At 43.0% G+C, this 20,749-nt stretch overlaps 1 protein-coding gene across 4 annotated transcripts in view; it reads right to left on the bottom strand.

Moving 5' to 3' along the window:
* The window catches only part of galr1b (galanin receptor 1b), a 29,314-nt gene extending 14,069 nt beyond the window's left edge, over nucleotides 1-15,245 (bottom strand). Inside the window, exons 1-3 of one of the 4 annotated variants that reach the window (XM_078944184.1) lie at nucleotides 14,455-15,242; nucleotides 11,820-11,885; nucleotides 5,107-5,362 (exon numbers count right to left, since the gene is read on the bottom strand). In XM_078944184.1, coding sequence (XP_078800310.1) covers nucleotides 5,107-5,362; nucleotides 11,820-11,885; nucleotides 14,455-15,135 — 1,003 coding nt within the window. In that variant the 5' untranslated portion in view covers nucleotides 15,136-15,242. Of the gene's footprint in view, nucleotides 1-3,900; nucleotides 5,363-8,848; nucleotides 10,694-11,819; nucleotides 11,886-14,454 lie in introns of those variants that run through there. The other 3 variants (XM_078944183.1, XM_011487414.4, XM_078944185.1) reach the window with 3 other exon arrangements.
* Between the last annotated feature and the right edge of the window lie 5,504 nt (nucleotides 15,246-20,749).

Raw genomic sequence — 20,749 nt, forward strand, 5'->3', positions numbered from 1 at the left:
GTTGAAGAAATTTAACTTAATTACTTGTTCCCAATTGAATTAATTCATTTAAGTTGGATATATATATAAATATATATATATTCCCTAAAGCATTTTGCGTCACAATGAAAATGAGATAGAAACTCGTGCGTTTACTCTGTCCGTTCTTTTTCTCCAAGCAGAAATTTTTCTTTTGCTGATGCAGCCGTATTACTTTTTTGATGGACGTATAATCTTCGTACGCCGTCATTAAAATCTCAGACTCCGTCTCACTGGAGTATAGCGCTCCCTTTTTTTCTCCACATGTTTCCATGGTGACTCCGGAAATCGGCGATCCATTGAGAATGTCTCTATGTACTTGACAAGCACATGCATTAACCCGGGTTACCAAGTCGGGCGTAATTACGCTAACTCATATCCGGTCTTTTGGAACCGACATACCCAGAGTCAGCAAGTTCAGGCGGATTTCAGCCAGAGTTCAGGGTTAAAGTCAGGGTAGTTAATACTTGCTTTCTGTAATACCCCCCTGGTGCTGAACCACAGACATGACGGAGACGATGTAAACATCGTGATTGATCAATGAATGTTTATATTTTTGTGTCAACGCCATGGAGACGCAATGCAGATGGATCAGTGGAAACCAGCCTTTACATAAGATCTAGGTTTGTCCTCAATAACCCCACACACACACTATCACACACACAGCACATTAATGACACAATACAAACCTTTACACATCAAAGGATTTCTGGGTCACCTAGGTGTGCTCACTTTGTGCCACTGGTGCAACCTGGAAAGAGATCTGAGCCAACAGCTTCATAAATTTATGCTATTCTATATCAAAGCGGATGCTTCAGCTCAGCTGTACGTGTAGCTGATGCAAAGCTTAATGCAGCTTGTGAAGTGGGATGTGATAGTGTTTTTACTACACTGAGTTCTCCATGCCTCTGTTTGGTGCAGTGTGATTCATGTATTGTCCCTCTTTTCCTCTCCCCTCCAGGGGAGTGGGAGTGCTTCCAGACTCCTGTTGGCTCATACGTGCTCCAGTTCCTGACCGTCTACCTCGCCTCTGCTCCTGCTCCTACACCTGGCTGTGGTTCCTGCCTCTGGCTCATCTCTGCTCTGTTCCTGACCGAGTACCTCGTCTCTGCTCCTGCTCCTACACCTGGCTGTGGTTCCTGTCTCCCGGCTCGACTCGCGCCCCTGACTGTCCCCACAACCACGGCTGGATGAAGCTCGTCTGTTGGACTTTATATATGTAGTTGTAGATTTAGATAAGTTAATTCTTTTCTAAGAGTTCTGGTAAATCGCCTGTCCGTCCTGGGGGAGGATCCCTCCTTCATGTGGGCACCCCTGAGTTTTCTTCGTTTTTTCCGGAATCTGTTTTTTTTGGGAGTCTTTCCTTACCGCGAAGGGGGGTCTAAGGGCAGGGATGCCAGTATAGCTTAGTCAGTTTGTTAGTTCATTTTAGTATTTTCCTATTGAACTCTTTGTATTCATGATCCTTTTGAGTTCATGTTTTACTTCGAAGCCCATCGAGACGACTGTTGTTGTGATTTTGGGCTATACAAATAAAATTGAATTTAATTGAATTGAGCAGAGAACAGTACAAGTAACTTCACTTACCAAGTTTATAGGTTACATAAAAGAAATTTAGAAATGCAACTAGATTCATAAAATGTTTTGACAACACAGAGTTTATTGCGTTTCATGGCTGCCATATATTAAACAACCGCAACGACAACTGAGCGAGTGTGTTCAGGAACTGAGTGAGTGAACCGTACAACATTTTACAACTGCACTGTTGAAATCCTAACTGAGCGGCGATCCTGCGCGCTCGCTGGGTGTGCGCACCGTCTTCAGGGGGTGTTTTTGTCACTTGGGGGTGGTAACTTTTCTGGTTGATTTGATTGGCCAAACTTTGCATGTTAAATCCGGCAAGGCAGCGGGGCGGGACTTTCAATTATTAGAGGCTTTAATAGAAAAAAACAGAACGTGGAATAAAATGTTAACGAATACACAAATTCAGTGATTTTCACATGAGAAAAAATTACAGCACAAAAACCTGCTGCACTTTCTTACCTTGGTCATGGTACGTTGGTTAACGTTTTAAGCCACATTACATCCGTCGTTTTTTTTTTTTTTTCCATTAAAGCCTCTAAGACAGGAATGGCAAACAAGTTTGACACAAAGAGCCGAAATTTTTAACTGTGACAGTTAAAGAGCCACACCACGCACTGACCTGTCAGACATACACACACAAACACACAATTAAAGCCATATTATTTCCCATAATACACTCCTCTCCTTACAATACAACATCACTTTATTAAGGGGCACCATTTCAGTTATGGATGTTTTTTTTCTGTATTTAACATTAACACATACCTGTAAAACACGCATGCTAGTGTGTATTTTAAAAAGGCAGCGGGAGCAAAACTGGGTTGGTTGTGATTTTTTTTTCCAGTCATCAATCAGCATCCAAAAATCCCTCAAAGTCCTCATCTTCTGTATCTGAAATGAACAGCCGGGCTAAGTTTATGCCAGGTTCCCTTTGGTCATTGTCAGAGTCCGGCTCGTTGTCGTGTGGCTCCTCATGAATGATGCCAGCTTTTGTGAAAGCGCGAAGAACAGTGCAAGCAGATACGTTAGCCCAAGCATCTACAATCCATTCACAAACTGTAGCGTAACTCACCCGGCGCTGCCTCCCAGTAAAAGGAGCAGAAGATGGACAGCTTTTCATTGTAATCCGCCGGCCAGTTGCTGCGCTTGAGTGCGTCTTCCAACTCGGGCAATCTTGCCTTATTTCCACGGAAACTCAGCTGCGTCTTCTTGACTTGTCAGAGTTTGTTTTCCAGCTTTCTCCACTTGCGAACCATGGATTCATTCATCCTGAATTCTCTGGCAGCTGCTCCATTCCCATGTTCCTCTGCGTAGCTATTAGCTTGCAGTTGAACCCTTGTGGTATCCTAGGTACTTTAACATTGAGAGTTGGGTCATCTGGACCCCACAAGAGAATGCACTGAACCTTTTTTCTTCAATGATTTGTGATCTTCACTGGTGTAAATGGATTACATGAAATCCTCTTCACCTTTATCCACCTTTGTCATGGTAGGGAGAACACGTCAATCTAAGGGTGGGGTCATCTAAGATAGCACAAGGGTTAAACTGTGCATCATAATCGTGTCTTTTTGCAGGTGACATTTTCAGGGTTTCCAAAACGACGTTGTTCTGCAAAATGCACATACCTGTACCTTTGTACTGTTGGGGGGGTGTCTTCTTTCACGTCCTCACTTCCCTCCTTAACGTTCCCATGCTGCCCTCTCCTAGGTCCTCTTTACTGAAGTCACACAACACATTGGCACCACACCATGGGGCGCTCCGTACATTTTGGAGAAAATTTAAAACTTTTAAGTGCGCCATATAGTCGTGAAATTACGGTATAAAAAATATGATAAAAGAGCTGCATGCTTATTGGGCGAGAGCTGTGTGTTAGCCACCCTGATCTAAAAAATGAAAGTCCCGCCCCGCTGGATTTATCATGCAAATTTTGGCCAATCAGATCAACCAGAAAGGTTACCGCCCCCTGAACACCGCCCCCAAGTGACAAAAACACCCCCTTAACCCTGTGCGCAAACCCAGGAGCGAAGCGAGCGCGCAGGATCCCTGCTCAGTTAGGATTCCTGCTCAGTTAGGATTTCAACTGTGCAGTTGTAAAATGCGGGGTCGCTCGGTTAGCAGTCCGCTTGCACGGTTGTAAGGTTCGCTCACTCAGTCCTGAATACACCCGCTATGTTATCTTTGCGCTCGTTCAGCTTATGGCAGCCATGGAACGCCATGAGAGTTCTGTGTTTAGTTTTGCGGCACAAAGGAGAAGCAGATCAAAGTCAGAAAATAGGCAGGTTGTAGAAAACTACATAGTTAGAGATGTGAATATTGTCTTTATTCAGGAACAGACGCAGTAGAATACAAAGTGTGTGTAATAGTCAGAGTAAAGACACAGAGGAGGGAAAAAGAAAAGTGCTGAGTCTGGCTTTCTGCTCACATTCACAGCAATCTCTGACATTCATTTACATCACATTCATTTCATTGTACTGATTAGTAAATTTTGGACATGTATGTAATATTTCAGAGGACGAATCCAGTGACAAAAAGTTTGTTACAGAATCTGGAAAGCAGCTTTGGCTCGGACTTAAAAGAAGAAGGGGAACCCTACTGCACACAATTAAATTTCACCTAGACGCTTCCTCTGGAGACATAAACAGACTTTCATCAGACACTTCATCAGAAGACGCAGCCCCGTTTACAGTAAGGAGGGGGGAGAGGTTTGGTCATTAATGTTCTGATGGCTGAGCCTTAATTTTTTTATGCATAAAGGGATTTATTTGAGTCGCTAAATACTTCAAGCTGCCATAAGATTGCTTTAGCACATTTAAGGTAACCATTTATCGCAATTTTTGCCCTCTTTTGCGATATGCGTATTACACAGCTTGACATCAGATAACGATAAATTTGCGATTTATTGTGCAGGCTTTGTTTTCGGTTTGGTTTGGGATTCCTTCAGGCTGTCAGACATCGCAGAATGTTAGTCTTTTCAGGTTGACTGTGGTGAAACTGACCTCAATCCTCCTGACATCTTGTGATTTAGGAGAAACTGAGAGAGCTACTTGTTTTTGGCACAAAGTAAATAACAAACAGGGACTAAACAAATGCAGCCTCAGTGATTAACGTCCTATGTAGGTAGCTGAAAGGGCACAAACAAAGGAGCATCATTTGGTGCAGTGGGCTGATACACAGTGGAACATTAGGTGTGTTCCTATGACATTTTCTTGTTTTCCCTGTCCATGTTCTCATGGATTCAAACCGCAAGAAAACAGAAATGTGAAATGAATTAGGGCCCATTTCTCTGAATCCTTAACCTCTCTGTGAAGTCAGCGTCTTTTTGATCTTCTGCGGCTGGACAAGTGATGGCTAACAGTGATCCGAGCACCCAAACACTGATGCTTCTGTTGTTATGTAATCTGAAGGAGTTAACTGACATGATCAGCTACACCTGCCATCAAATGCTTCACACATTGGTGGAAGAGTGTGTGGTGGAGAAGTTGTCCATGCGCAGACGAACTGTACCATTGGATGGCGGTTGGTGCGTGAAGAGGTGGCTGAAGACCTGACAGAAGGCTCTGCGGAAGTTCTTGGACAGGAAGGCGTAGAGGATGGGGTTCACACAGGAATGCCCGTAGGACAGGCAGTGGGAGACGATGCGAAACGCTAAGGAGGCATCATTTAGAGGGAAGGTGCCAAACTCCACCCACATAGCGATGATGTGGTGGGGCATCCAGCAGATGGTGAAAGCTGTAACGACCAGGAGGACCGTCTGAGCCGTCTGACAAAACAAAAGCATCACATTTCATAAACATTTAAAAACAGACCATAAAAATGTATCTCTTCCTCACAAGCCCCATTCAAATCTACTCTTTTACCAGGACTTTGTTCCAGGAGTCTGAGATAAATGTTTGTTTAGTCTTTTCAAATTTGGCTGCTTGCTGAGTTCAATCTTTATGCAACACAATTTCTGATTTTCTAAATCTGGTTACATTTTCTAACACACTTTGGGAATGTTGCCATGTCTTCATTATTATCTGATTTTTTTTCCCACAATAACAGAATAATGGGTTCCAAATGAATGGGAATGTTGATGTTCAGATCACTGCGGACGCCTTCCTTCTCTATTGTACTTCACATTCTGCAAAAACCCATAATGGTGTTTGAAAGTTGTGTCTGGAACAGCTAAAGCAGGTACGGTGTTTTGACCCTGACTGAAATGGAATGCTACAGATTTAAAAAGAAAACTTTGGTTGAATTTATTCCTTTTTGCATTTCTCTTTTTTTCCAGCCTCTGTCTCTGTGCCTCTGCACAAACATTTGATAGGTCCCAAATTCTCCTCCAGCGTTTGACTATAAACCAAAAGTATCTAGTTGACTCCTTTTTTCAACTGATAAAATACATATAAGGCTATTATGGGGAATCTGGTGGCTTGGTTTGACATAAACCGTCGTGCGGGACCTGGTCCAGAATGGTTTCACCCTCATTTGTTGATGGTCCAGAAAAAAGCTGGGAAGTAGTTCTTTGTTTATTGTCTTGAGTTCAAGAAATGCCCTTTTTATGTTTTTGTCAGCGGAAGTTCACTGTCCTAGTGATGAAAGGTGCAATATAAATAAAATTAACCTCCTTACTTATTTCTAGGAACAGTTTGTTTAATGATTTTCACTATGAGTCAAACAGTTTTATCTTCATTACCTGCTTTTTTTTGTCATGATTTGCCCAAAACATCCCAGACGAACCTGAAAGGCACAGGCAGCTGACCACTGTCCCAGCGCCACGGTCGTTTAAGTGAAAACAGAAATCCTGGGTAAAGTTGTAGGTTTGATGCTACATCTATTTTTAGGGTTCCGTCTGTTCATTTCTCTCATCTTTTGAAGGAGGGAAATCTATCTTTGGTGTCTCTGCCAAATAAGTGTTATCTCCACAACAAAGTCCACATCACCATGCTTTCTCCCAGCAGTCATCTGATTGTGCTGCTCCCCTGAGCCTCCTCCCTTCTCCTCAACCTTTTATGGTTATTTTAGCTAAAATAAGGACATCACCTCCAACACACTGTGACATTCCTCTGCTGCATGGTGTCATCTCCTTCAAATAATGAGGGTTTCTCCAATTACAACATTAAAAAAAAGACTCTTGGCTGAATGACAACTTTTGTTTTTAAAATTCAAAAGTTCTCCTATTCTCTGTCTTAAAATGAGTATTTGATAACCTGTATTCAGGTAACTCTAGGTATCTTGCTACAGGGGGAAAATGGATTCCCTGCACTATTTGTATATGTGCCCACTGATAAAGAAATGATGGGAAAAGAAGAAAAAAGCAAAAAATAGGTTACTGAGCCACTGACTGTCACCACCAGCACCTCATTTTTCTGACTCAACCCTTGTGCTATCTTAGATGACCCCACCCTCACAGTGACGTGTTATGCATACCAGGACAAAGGTGGATAAAGGTGGAAAGATTTCATTTAATCCATGAACACCAGTGAGGATCACAAATCATTGAAGAAAAAAGGTTCAGCGCACTGTCTAGTGGGTCTAGATGACCCAACTACCAATGTTAAAGTGCCAAGGATAGCACAAGGGTTAAGTTTAACTAATCAAACAAAATGTACCATTTTTGTGTCATACGTTTACAGAGGCGGAGGGCAATCCCTCTTTTTTCTGCCCCAAAATTCAAACTAAGAAAACAATTTGTCATCTTTCATCTCGGGGGTCCCACCTGCCTGAACTTAGGAAGTCCTGCCTTTTTGGCAGACCAATCAGAAGATATACAGACAATAGATTAATTTGGCACAGAAATTAAAGGGAAGAGAATGTGCTTTCAGCTAATAACTCAGGGATGATAGAGATTGTGTGTACTTTAAGAAGCCATGTATTTTCTTATGTTGTATAAATATGGACACATGTATGTTTTTGTCTCTTAAGCCTTGTTTCCACTGAGCGGTACGCACCGGTCCGGTCTGGTCCGGTTTAGAATGGTCCAGGTGAGCTATTTCACTCACAGTTGGACCGTCACGGCGCATGCAGTGTAACGCCAACAACAACAATGGCTTGGCTTTAGCTACCTCCTACAAACAAAGCATTTATTGTTGTTTGAGAGAAAATTGCAGGGGTAGCAAAGAGGAGCAAAGACACTTTCTTGGAGCTCTCTTTTGTCGGAATGACCTTTAGCCAATCAACTAACCAGTCCATTCCATTTTGCCATGGCCATACAACCAACGGGGGCCGAAATGGTATGGTTTAGTCTGGCGTTACACCTTTGCGTCTTTACAATCCACTTGAATGTTTGTCATTTGAGAAATGTTCCAGGGGGTTTTCCAAAAAGCAGGTTATGCTAGTTACCACGGTAAGTTTGAGGCTAAGGAAGCCAATAACCTCAGCTTTCAGTTCCAAAAATGGAGGTATGTTTCAGGGTATGCTTAGTTCCCCTGGCAACTCATGCTCTGAACATAACCTGGTCTGTAGCAGGTTTAGTTTAAGGTTAGTTTGTTTTCAGAGAGGTGAAGCAGCATGGCTTGTCCAATTGAAGATGATTTAGTGGATGAAGAAGCTCAGATAATACTTTTTCCACCATAAGAGGGTGATAAAACCACATATGGATGTTGGAAAGATAAACCTTTTTACATTAATCTAACTTAATTATTTGCTTCAGTTAAGATAAATCATTTTTTGGAGTTCAGTTAACTTAAAAATAACACGTAGTTCTCAGACAGTTTTTTTACTTTCATTCAAATTAATTCAATTAAGTAGGTGTAACCTTGCTGTTGCTGTTAGATTGGCAGTGCAAGGAATTGTGGGATACCATTCTGTTTGTCTGTCTGGATGATGAGATTATTTACCACCCCTAGTTCAACAATATGGCATATGAACGTTACAGTCAGAGTCATGTTAGCTGTATGCATGCTATACATTGTAAATCCACACTGTATCATTTATTTTAATTTTATAAAAATGAGAAAATCTGCAGCCTCTAACTTAGACATATCAGAGTTCAAGCAGTACAATAAATTAAGATAGAAAAACATGTAATTGAATTTGAGTAATATGACATTAGTTTGATAAATATGTAAATTTGAGTTGTATAAACAACTATTGAGTTGGATAGACATAAGAAACTAGGTTGAATAAATTTAACTCAGTTACTTGTTACCAATTGAATCAACTCATTTAAATGTAATAAGTTATATATATACATATATATATATATATATATATATATATATATATACACATCACAATGTAATTGAAAATAAGATAAGAACCTCATGCGTTTACTCTGTCCATTCTTTTTCTCCAAGCAGAAACTTTTTCTTTTGATGATGCAGCAGTATTACTTTTTGATGGTTTTATAATCTTCATACGCTGTCATTAAAATCTCCTACTCCGTCTCACTGAAGTATAGCGCTCTCTTTTTTACTCCACGTTTCCATGGTGCCTCCGGAAATCGTCGATCCATTGAGAAAACCTTCATGTACTTGTCGTGCACGCACATTAACCCAGGCTTACCAAGTCGGGCATAATTACGCTAACTCATATCCGGTCTTTTGGAACAGACATACCCAGAGTAAACAAGTTCAGGCGGATTTCAGCCAGAGTTCAGGGTTAAAGTCAGGGTAGTTTAAACTTGCTTTCTGGAATACCCCCCTGATCCTATACTGTCGTTTCCCTCCCTTGTTGCCTTGCAGCGCCTCCTGGTGGCTTAAAAAGAGCCCGATCTTCTACAAAGGTGGTATATGTCACCTGTCTGGGTGTGATGTTCACATGTGTTTTGTCTGAATGTAAAACTGTATTTGAAGATTGGATGGATGTTTTCTTTCATAAATGTTGGTGTTAATGTCGTTGAAACAGGAGTGGAGCTGGACTGACATCAGGAGAGCTTTGTGCTCAGAGGAAGACTCAAGCTCTTTGTTGACTTTTCAAGGCTGAACGTTTGTGAGGAAACAAAGATCAAGTGTTAAAGAATTACCGCTTACTGTCATCTGTAATCATTCAGCTGTTTTATCTCAGGTGTCTTTTCAAAAGCAGATGATTCCCAGACAAATCATGTCTCACTAAGCTGATGTTTTGATTTGGAATGATTCAGGAAGAATAAACACTGCTCTGTATTCATTTCAAGGATTTATTAGTACCTTGTCGTTATTTTTGCCAAAGCTTCCACAATTCTGTTTGATCTGACAGGAGTGACTTCCTTTTCTCTCTGCATCCTGTGTCAGCAATGAACAGCATGATGTCAAGGTTTATTTAAGGGTCATAAAATCTGAATGCATTTTGGGTGAGTTTCCAGCAGCTGTTTGATTTATTTTTCCTCACATGATGGTTCCACACTTCAGTGCACTTAATAAAAGTTGTGATTTTATGACTCGGCCTCCTGTTTGTTTTTCATGGTGTGTTATTCATTAGCCTAAATCAAGTCTGTTATCAGTCTCTACAGAAGCCTAAATCCCAAATGAAAGTCCTCCGTCTGTGGAAGAAAGCACTGTAGAGGAGCCTCAGCAGAACAGAACCGGATCCTGAAAGTCTGTGAATGAAGTTGTGTAGCTCCTCACAGGGGATCTCCTCTATTCTTAGTCTTGTGGTCTAAATATTTACTTTCCAGTCTTTGTTCCTTTCTAGTGACCCAAGTAGCAGCAGATACTCTGCTGTAAACTATGTGCTGCTCACTGATCTGACATCTGCTGCTGCAGGACGTCTGCTCACTGTCTGACGTCCAGCAAAAACCCAACTCCACACTACCTCTCGTACCATATCCCCACTCCTAAATCCTGGTTCACCTGTTAAACCTGAATAGTCACACAACTCAGCTCCTTCTGATAGGAACTAAATCTAATCTCTCTAAAAATAAAAAAGAGTCTCTCTCTTAACATGGACGGCACACTGGCTCCGCCCTCCTCTCAGGTAGAATCTGTGTGATGTCTTTGACAGCCTCCATCCTGTCATTCTCACATCATAATGTCACATGTTCACCATTGCAATATTAACCATCTCTGCCTCTCCCTGACTCCCCACTCTACATCATTGACTGTATATAAAAACTAGATAGAGTGACTCCTCCCCCTTGTTTTCCAAACAGGACGTACCAGCTGGCTCCAAGAATCCAAAATCCCATAGACGTCTATAGAGAAATAAACAGCTGTTACTCAGTCATTCTATTGGTCAGCATTACCATTCTTGATCTGATCCCTTTTTTCACATGTTCCTGATAATCGGCATTTTCTTCATTTTTATTCTTTATTGCAACTTTTTCTTGGTATAAACAGACCAACAGATGTCTATAAAAGTAGATAGTCTCACATTAAACACTCAAAGGCTTGATTGACAGGCTCTCCCAAAAACACTTTTAAATATGTGGGGGTGTGGTCTTCCAAAAAGCTCATCCTGCTTGGCAGAAGTGGCTGCCATAGAAATGATGACTCAGACCAATCACTGCTTGCTGACGTCTTCTGGCTCCAACATGTGTGCGTCCAAATAACAAGAGAAAAGATTGAATCGACTTCATTTGGTTGGAGTCAGAAGCGAGTCTTTTTCTATGGGTGACGTCACTCAGTCCAGTTCTTCTATACAGTCAATGGTTCACATCCATTCTCATCTACTGCCTTGCGATTTCTGGAAGTCCCTTCTGCTTGATATCCCCCAAAAATCCATCCCTAAACTTTAGCAGGTCCAGAAATACGCAGCACGCATCCTCAAAACTCTGTCTTCTGTTCACATTATTGTTGTTCTTCATCAACTTCATCCAGTTATCCAAAGGATGGAAACAAATTCCTTCGATTTAACTTCAAAACCATCTAGAACTTGTTTAGATCCTCTTCCTCCATTCATCTCCCTGTACATCCCTTGGTATCATGGTTGGCAAAGCTTCCAGTCGCTCTGCACCAAACTCTGAGACTATCTTTTCCCTGACAACCATAACATTAATTCTATGGATGCTTTTAAATCCAAACTCAAAACCTGTGATTTTGTTACTTTTGTCTTAAATTGCAATTTATCATGACTGTTTTATTTTATACAGTGACCTAGAGTGTCCTGAAAGGCACTTCAAATAAAAGTAACTATTATTGTAATTTTTAGCATTATCATTCTGTTGGCGCAGAACCCGACCCAATCATTTTATATGAGTTGTTCTACGTCATCAAACCACTATAACTAAACCAACCAGCCCTTGAATAATCTGAAGAGAAAATGAAAGATTTCAGTGTTAACGACTGAACATTTGACTGAAGAGATGAGGAGATGTGCACCTTTTGTTTGGAGCGCTGGGACTTCCTGGACATGTTCTTCATCTTTTTATGAAGGTGCCAGAGAATCTGCAAGAAATTGAACATTGTGGTCGAATGACTGATCTGTGACAAATAAAGATCAGAACATGATCTGCAGGCATGAAGACGAACACTTTGAACTGGATGATGCCTGTGGGATCCTGGACTCAAAGCTGAATCCCACCCAAATCAGGTCTGAGAGGACCCAAATCCACGGGGGAGACCCAACAGCGTCAATACATTCTAAACGCAGATGACATCAGAGCCTGGTGAACACTACAACTGTCCACAGATCGAGGAGGAAACTGAGAAAGATGAAGACCAGCAGAACCCCAGGCCCAGATGACATCATTTCCAGGCTGATCTGGGAGAGGGCAGAGCAGCTCTGTGGGATGGTCACACACATGTTCAGTCTTAGCTTCACGTCTGAAGTCCTGTGACAAACATCCCAGATCCTGTGCTGGGATCGCAACCCCTTACATCTGATGAAGCCCCTGGAGAGAATCATCCATAGCCATGTCAGCTCGGCAGTGGGACCTCTACAGTTTGCATGACGTCCAAAGGTTGTGGACGATGGGGAGGGACGGTGAATACAGTCGTCATCTGGTCTTCGGTGAAAACAAAACTATCTAAACCTCAACACCAGCAGGTGGTGAACTTCAGCAGGACTTCCACCCTCCAGCGAACATCTAGCCCCCTTACCTGCGTTTTCACCTGGATAACAAACTCAATTGAGAAGCTTCTTCAGCAAAGGCTCCATAGCTGCAGTTTTTTGGTCTTTGCACCAACCCCTATTTAAAAGCATCCATGCTATTTCTTTGATCTTTGCTGTATTTTGGAGACATTATGTAAATGAGAGTCATGTTAATGTTGCACTTCTGTCCTCATAAATTCTTCTGATGAATAAAGTCTCCTCGCCTATGACAGGACCACATCAACTTGACAGATGGATAAAATTACAGAGAAAATGTAAGTGGGGCAGAAACAACTCAGTTGACTCAACCTACGTTCACACCGGCCGCGCCATTCATGTTAAAGCGGCCATTTCCAATGAAAAGTCTATAGAAATGTGTGTAAACACATCTTTTGGGCTTCTGCATTCAAAACATTCGCATTCACCTGTAGCAACGAAAGTTTCTACGGCAATTTTCAGCTCTACATACAAAACGTGCGACCATTGAACGTGACTTGCAAGTTAAAACAGGTCAAATTTGACCAATCAGGCACTAGGTCTTTGTAATGATGTATGGATGGCGACCCTGTTAACTCATGGAAGTACAAACATTTGGAAATCGATCAGGGAGGAGAAATTAATAATTGCTGTTTGTTCCTAGCTGGAATTCTATCCCGCCAAGTCTTTGATGTATCGGAATAGAGGTGTGAAAGAAAAAGCCTGGAGCAAGATTCACCAGATTTACACCACTTTGATATTTCACACAAAGTAAAAGAGTAGAAAAACAATAGAAGAAGAAGAAGCCCCTCCCTGGTTGTCCAATGTGAACACCATATACTAAATTTGCATTCCAGCACCCGTGTTTAGCGAGTTCTTGAAGGTGTGTCACACGCCTGGTCTGTCCGTGGCTTCAGAATTCACAGCTCAGTAAAAACAACCTATTTTATGCTGAATATTTGTAAAACTGAAAGACATTTCTGACAAAACCAGACCGCGAGCCCTGTGACGACCCAGCATGTCCCAACTCAAGTGACAGGTTTGAACAGAATCATAACATCATAAAATACGTGTTCAATAAAGCATCGCAGAAAACCACTGAGGCCGCTTTAGGACAGCAGATCTGAGCTTCACAAAGATCCACTACAGCTGTTAGGATAATAGCTGCAGTGTTCTTTATGTTTCTACAATTATGTTCGCTCTGTATCAATGTTTCAGTTCTGTTCCTTTTCTACTCGCTGTGTTTAGCAGGGAAACATGGACCGATGCCTCATTGAGAGCTCCAGAAAGGGAAGGGTGTTACATTTTGTTCCGAAATGGCAACGCCCTCTAAAATGTAACATCTGCAGATGTCTTCATCCACTGACTGCATGTTGTTCTTCAGAGTGTTGCTGTAGAAAAACACCCCGCATCAAACCCACTTTGCCCCATGCTGTATCCTTTTCCTCCAGATCCTGCCTGGACTGCACCAAAATCCAGATCAAATGTGGCTCTCAGCTGAACCAAACCTGTCTGTGAACTAGAGGAGCCATGTCAAAGCCACATGAAAAGCACCTGAATTAACATGGAGATGCAAAACGTTCTTAGTGGTTAAAAGGCATTCATAGCCCCATGTCTGAGTTTTGCAGAGATCGGAGTGCAGCAGGCTGGGGTGCACCTCTGCTGACTGTAACTCCCCAGTACAACAGGGAGAGAAGCAGTCAGAAAGATTCTGATTCCCTTTACTAAACAAAGATTTGCTTTTTCCAAAAGTGTTTCCCTTCAATTTTAGCTGTTTTACTGCTCAGATGACATTAGCCCATGCCGCTGCGCGCGCGAAACGCAGCTTTACGCACAGTTTATGACTCTCGGACTTTGCGCGCGTCCTTTGACCCCCGCGCGCTGTGATTAACGTGCGTTTTACAGCAGCACAGGTGAAACATTACATGAAGCTTAGTCTGACCGTACCCTGGTGTAGCAGCAGCAGATGAGCAGCAGCGGCAGCAGGTACCCCAGCAGCAGAATGGAGACTTTGTAGAACTGTCTGGATGGCCCTCTCCAGTTTTCCCAGCAAAACGAGCTGTTCGGGGCGCTCGGGTGGTTGGTGACCACCTGATGCAACGCCACCGGCACCGAGCACACCAGAGACCCCATCCAGATGACGCACAGCCCAACAAGTGCGCTCATGCGGCTGCGGGCGCACGCAGACTTTTTAGGGCGCACCACCACCACGTAGCGGTCCACTGACATGGCCACGAGCGTAAAAATGCTGACCAGCTTGGTGACGGTGAAAAAGTAGTGCCCGAACTTGCAAAGGAACCCCCCGAACACCCACTCAGGCAGGGAATAGATGGTCGCCTCAAAGGGCACGCAGAAGAGGAGGAAGCTGAGGTCCGCCACGCTCAAGTTCACGATGAAGATGTTGGTCGGGCTGAGGGAGCGCGCTCCGCCGCGGTTCTTCACCTTTCCAATCACAACCAACACCAGGCAGTTCCCCACCACCCCCACTGCGAAGAAGAGCCCGAACACCACCGGGACGATCACCGCCTCCGGGCCGGCCCCGCCGCCCGCGCCGCCGCCGCTCGCGCGCACAGACAGGTTGTTGTCCTGGGACTCGGAGCGCACGGAGGAGTCGTTTCCTGGCAGCATGGTGGGGGGGCACCTGGGAGTCAGAGCAGCTTCATGGCCAGGGTCCCACTTTCCAGCAGCCGGTTCGGACTCTGCTGGAAACAAGACACTTTCACAGACTTAACGCAGACTGCATCCTGTTTTACCCTTTCAAAGTAAAACCGCCTTCTGTGACCAGTGGAAAGCAGTCAGATGCAGCTCAGGAAGGGGCTTTAGCAATCACTTTAGCAGCAAGTCTGCTGAGACTGAAATCTGTCAGGGATCAGTGAAGCACTCTCTTGGGCCCTCGTAAGCACCCGCTCTCCATTCTACTTTTCCTTTCATCTTAGACACCTTCATTCATCTAGGGCAGGGGTGTCCAGGCCTCAAGGGCCAGCCCCCTGCTAGTTTTCCAGAAACCCTGCCTTATCTGCTGCTGATTACCTGGCTCATGATCTGGGGCCCTGATACCAGGTATATCCATGTTCCGTGGTGCTGGGGAAGCCCCCTTCGTGCCCCGTAGGGCAGCCTCTTCTGCACCTTGCTGGGACTGTGTGGCTCCTTTCGCCGGGGATGCTCCGGGGTCCGGGGAGTCACCTCCCCACTTCTCCACTCAGGCTGTGGTCCCCCTAATGAAAATATGGTACACTTCGGCAACGTGCTTGTACCACCACCCCCACTTGCACATGCACAGTGTCACACTGCTTCCTGTCTGCTATATCTCTCACTCCTAAACCACAGTGTAGTGATGCACACATCAGATATTTTCCAGTATGATCCATGGTCAGTTATAAAACATTTGTGAATTTCATTCTTAAATATACAATTTTTCTTCCTAGCTGGTCTACCATAAATGTTGTGAAGCTCAAAGTCATAACCTTCTCAAATTAGCGCAGTGGCGCACTCACATCCTCTCACTTCCTCCCCCAATTTATTCCCACCCTTTTTTTTTTTACCCTCTTCACAATTTTCCCTTTCTCTTTCACCTCTGTAAAAAACATATATATATATATATATATATATATATATATATATATGGAGAAGCCAGCTCAATGGCAAAAATAAGACCCGGGCAATAAACAGCTACGCACTGCCAGTTCTCAGATACCCTGCATGAATAATAAGATGGCCAAAGGAAGAGATACAGACCACGGATGTTAAAACACTAAAGCTCCTCACAGGGATGAAACATCCAAGATCCATGAGTACATCAAGCTCAAGGCCCCAAATGACAGTGTGCTCAGTGAACGTCTCAGGCAATGGAGAGCAGAGGATACAGTGCTGGAGGACAGATCCTCATGGGAGGACAAACCCCTGCATGGGATGTACCACCGGACCATAACTGAAGTGGCCGATATCAAGAAGTCCTACCAATGGCTAGAAAGGGCTGGCCTACAGGACAGCACCGAAGCGCTCATCCTGGCAGCTCAGGAACAAACCCTGAGCACCAGAACGATAGAGGCTCAGATCTACCACACCAGACAAGACCCAAGGTGTAGGCTGTGCAAAGAGGCGCCTGAAACAATCCAGCACATAACTGCAGGGTGTAAGATGCTGGCAGGGAAAGCATACATGGAGCGCCACAATCAAGTGGCTGGAATAATATACAGGAACATGTGTGCAGAATATGGACTGGAAACCCCAAGATCAAAATGGGAAACACCTCCGAAGGTGGTAGAGAATGAGAGGGCAAAGATCCTGTGGGACTTCCAGATCACCTGACCCAGACTGATAGGATGGTAATGGAGAACCAACCAGACATTGTAGTGGTGGATAAAGAACAGAGGAAAGCCGTTGTGGTGGATGTGGCAGTGCCAAGCGATGGAAACATCAGGAAGAAGGAACATGAGAAACTGGAGAAATACCAGGGACTCAGAGAAAAACTGGAGAAAGCATGGAAAGTGAAGGTGACAGTGGTGCCTGTGGTAATTGGAGCACTCGGGGCAGTAACCCCCAAGCTGGAGGAGTGGCTACAACAGATACCTGGAAAGACCTCAGACCTCTCTGTCCAGAAAAGCGCAGTGCTAGGAACAGCTAAGATACTGCGCAGGACCCTCGAGCTCCCAGGTCTCTGGTAGAGGACCCGAGCTTGGAGGAGAAAACCACCCGCGGAGGGTGAGAGGGGCGTTAAGAACTCAACAACTCAAAAGTAATGGCTGATTTTGACTATTTAATTTTCAATAAATTTAAATTTATTGTTTCTTTTGAACATTTCAAGTCATTTCAGTGAGCATTGTGGACTTTCTTTCTTTAACTGAGGGGTACAAACAATTTTGTCCACCACTGTATATATAAACAAAAGGGCGTTTATACAAATATAACGCTTGTGCGTCAGGAGAATCACAACCCCCTGTTGTAACGGTAAAATCGGTCCAACACAAGAGGCCTTCAGCTCTCATCTGTTTGCTCTGCTGTTGAAAAGAACAAGTTGAGAGAGAATGGATTCCTCTTTCAGAATAAAGTGAATCCAGTTTAGGGGGGAAATGTGTTTATATGGCCCTGGTTGCTTTAGGGAAAACTATTTGACTTCGTCAATGCATATTCTGTTTGAAAACACTTTATTTGTGTAACAGCTTTATGTTTGCTCTCCACCTCTCGATGCTCCTCAACAGCTTTAAGTCTGAAGCCTCTTTTAACAATGACCCTTAAAAGACTAAAAGGTTCTCAACTCTGAATCTGCAGCCTGCAGAATGATACAGGACTGTTCTGACAATGATTGTCTTACTGCAGACCATGGCTCCATGAACTGGTTCTGTCCTGCAGCTCACTGCTGATGAGGGATTTGTGTGTTCACTTGCATGCAATCGAGAGCATGCACAGTAAAAATAAAGAATTGCTATTAAATATGGGCATTAATTCACTGACAAAATTTAGATGAACGTCATATCATGTGTTTTTCAAACCCAGTAGAGCTCATTGTACTGAGTTTTGCTAAGTGGCATGCACACCCTTCACGTTACATTTAAGTGTCTGCATTTATTTTGTAGGAAGCATGCTTCCTGTTCATGCCTTGATCAAAGAAACTGCCAGATAAAGACAAAAACACACCCAGGTTGAGTTTATTTAAGAGAAGTTCTGAAAATGATTTTGAAGCCAAATATTTTCAGAATGCTCTTAAATCGACTTCTGAGTTCTTGAGAGGAAGTGGAAGATCTGATTTTCCTCTCAGCATCCTTCAGCAGCAGCCTCCCACTCAGTGCTTTAGGGTCAGGAGTGAAGGAGCAGCGTGGTGAGGACTCTCCGGGCCGAGGACCCTCCCTCAGGTGATGGGATGTCATGTGGACAGGGATGTTGGACAGGTGTCAGCATCCAAAAGCCTGTTACTGCAGAGACAGCACAGGAATGATGATCCGCATGTTTCCTTCACTGAAGTGACTGATGTCACCTTGTCCTCATTTTTACTTTATGGAGTCTGCTGGCAGAGGAGGAGGAGGATGAGAAGCTTCATCACAGTCATTATGGCTCAGCAGCTGGTTATCTGTCTCATCAGCAGCTTTGCAAACAAGGCACACAGCCAGGAACCCGTCATGGTTATTTCCTGGACTCATCCATCATGTCAATGAATTTTCCAGATTGTCCATGTGTGAGTTATGATTTTTGGTTTCAGTCATTCATATTAGATGATTGATTTTGTTAGGACAACAGCCGGATCGCAGCAGAACCAAACAGCAAAGCCGCTCCCAGATGAGTCCGGTCACACCTTTGATGTTTGATGTGAGACCTTCAGGTGACGGTTTGTTCGTGATCCTGGGAATTTCCTCCTCACCCTCAGCACTTATGTGATGGCGGGATCCATCTGCAGTACCAAACAGAACCAGCTGGTGGAAATGCAGGAGTTCTGCTGGTCAGGTTACAAACTGGATTAGTCAAACGGATGAAGTTTAGCTTAGAACGTGACACTGGGACAGATACATCCGATTCATCACTTTAACCCTTGTGCTATCTTAGATGACCCCACCCTTACATTGACATGTTCTCCTACCATGACAAAGGTGGATGAAGGTGAAAAGATTTCATGTAATCCATGGACACCAGTGAAGATCACAAATCATTGAACAAAAAAGGCTCAGCGCACTGTCTAGTGGGTCCAGATGACCCCACTCCCAATGTTAAAGTGCCTAGGATAGCACAAGGGTTACGACAAGCGGCACTGGAGTAGCTGTAACATTTAATGCATCAAAATCCTTTTTTTATTGTCACTGAGACAAAATGTTAAACAAACAAAAAAATCCTTATTTTATGTAAAAAGGAAAAAGAAAAGTAAAGACAGTTTAGAAAATGTACTGAAGGAGAAGCAGAAATGATGGATGTAAAAAAGCAGGACAGTTCTGTCACAGAGAAACTAAGCAGCTTCCAGCTCTTTGCCAAAGGCTTTTTAAAGGTCAACTCCTCATGCAGGGAGGAGGAAAATTTCGATTTTTAAACATAAAGTTATTTATCAAAAAGCCAAACTGGGCCTGAAATCAGATTTCTTTTATAAAGTTTCTGCATTACAATTTAGTGTCATCTTGTGATGTTTGTGTTCCATCAGAGATGAAAAAGTCCAGTTTAAAGGGAAATGCGTTCACTGATACAATGACTTCCTTTAATTAGTGTCATTTGTGGCGTTTCATCACCGTCAAAGCTCAGCGGTCCACCCTTTTTAATTCCTGCAAACGTCTTGAAGAAGAAACTGCAGTCAAACAAATGAGATTAACGGCTGAGAAACGACTGCAGGAACAAAGTGACAGTCGAGCTGGAATAATACTTTTTACTTTTATGGATTTTCCTTTATAGCCAAACATAGTTTAAGTTTTGGTGTTTTCCTATGAAAAATCAGTTGGTTATTTTCTTTTTGAAAAGGGGACACCTCTAGACTTTGACGCAGCGACACACTCAAAGTTTTATTTTCTAGAAAAAAAAAGAAGGAGGAATGATCAGTAAAAAAAAACAACCATCTCACAAATAAGAAGCAAGTGTCTGGTGAGGGTGTCACAGTTAAAGAGGGACTGATGTCTTTTTAGTGCTGCTTCTGATAGCAGATAATCAATTTGTCCCAAATCCAATAAGATCAAAATCTCAGACTCTTTCCTCAGAGTCTCCAGTCTGTAGTTCAGGGTCTGCAACCTGCAGCTCTGGAGCGACATGTGGCTCTTAGACCCCTTCATAGTGGTTAGAGAAAAATAAAATTATAGTAGTTTTAAAAGTAAAGGTTTCATTTAGATTACCTAGGTTTATACCCTATGGCGGAGATGCATCTAGAAGTAAGAAAAAATATTTAAAGATTTTTATATCCCTGCTGATATTACAGTTTTTCTCAGTCGCTTTAGTACAATTCTCAGATCAGAATTGAAGTTTGCAAAAACGTGTGTGCATTTCTCAAAACAATTTGTACAAACAGCAAAACACTATGGATTTCTTGAAAAAGCCTGTAACTTGCTCAAAATCTTTAGTTCATCTCTCAAAACTAGGTCTTTATGTCATTGACATCAGAATGTCAAGTCCTTGTGTCATTGTCTACGAACAAGACAGTCAAATGACTTAGTCATGTTGTCAATATAACTGTGTACTTTAGAGGGAGGTTCTGATGGAAACTATGGCTAAAGTTTTGATGACAATTATTGTAAAATGTAAGTTACACCTTTTTTGTTAGAATGCAAGAGACTGGACAAGATTC

The sequence above is a fragment of the Oryzias latipes genome, chromosome 3, assembly GCF_053564925.1.
Source record: "Oryzias latipes strain Hd-rR chromosome 3, Olatipes_Hd-rR_3.1".
Taxonomy (NCBI): domain Eukaryota; kingdom Metazoa; phylum Chordata; class Actinopteri; order Beloniformes; family Adrianichthyidae; genus Oryzias; species Oryzias latipes.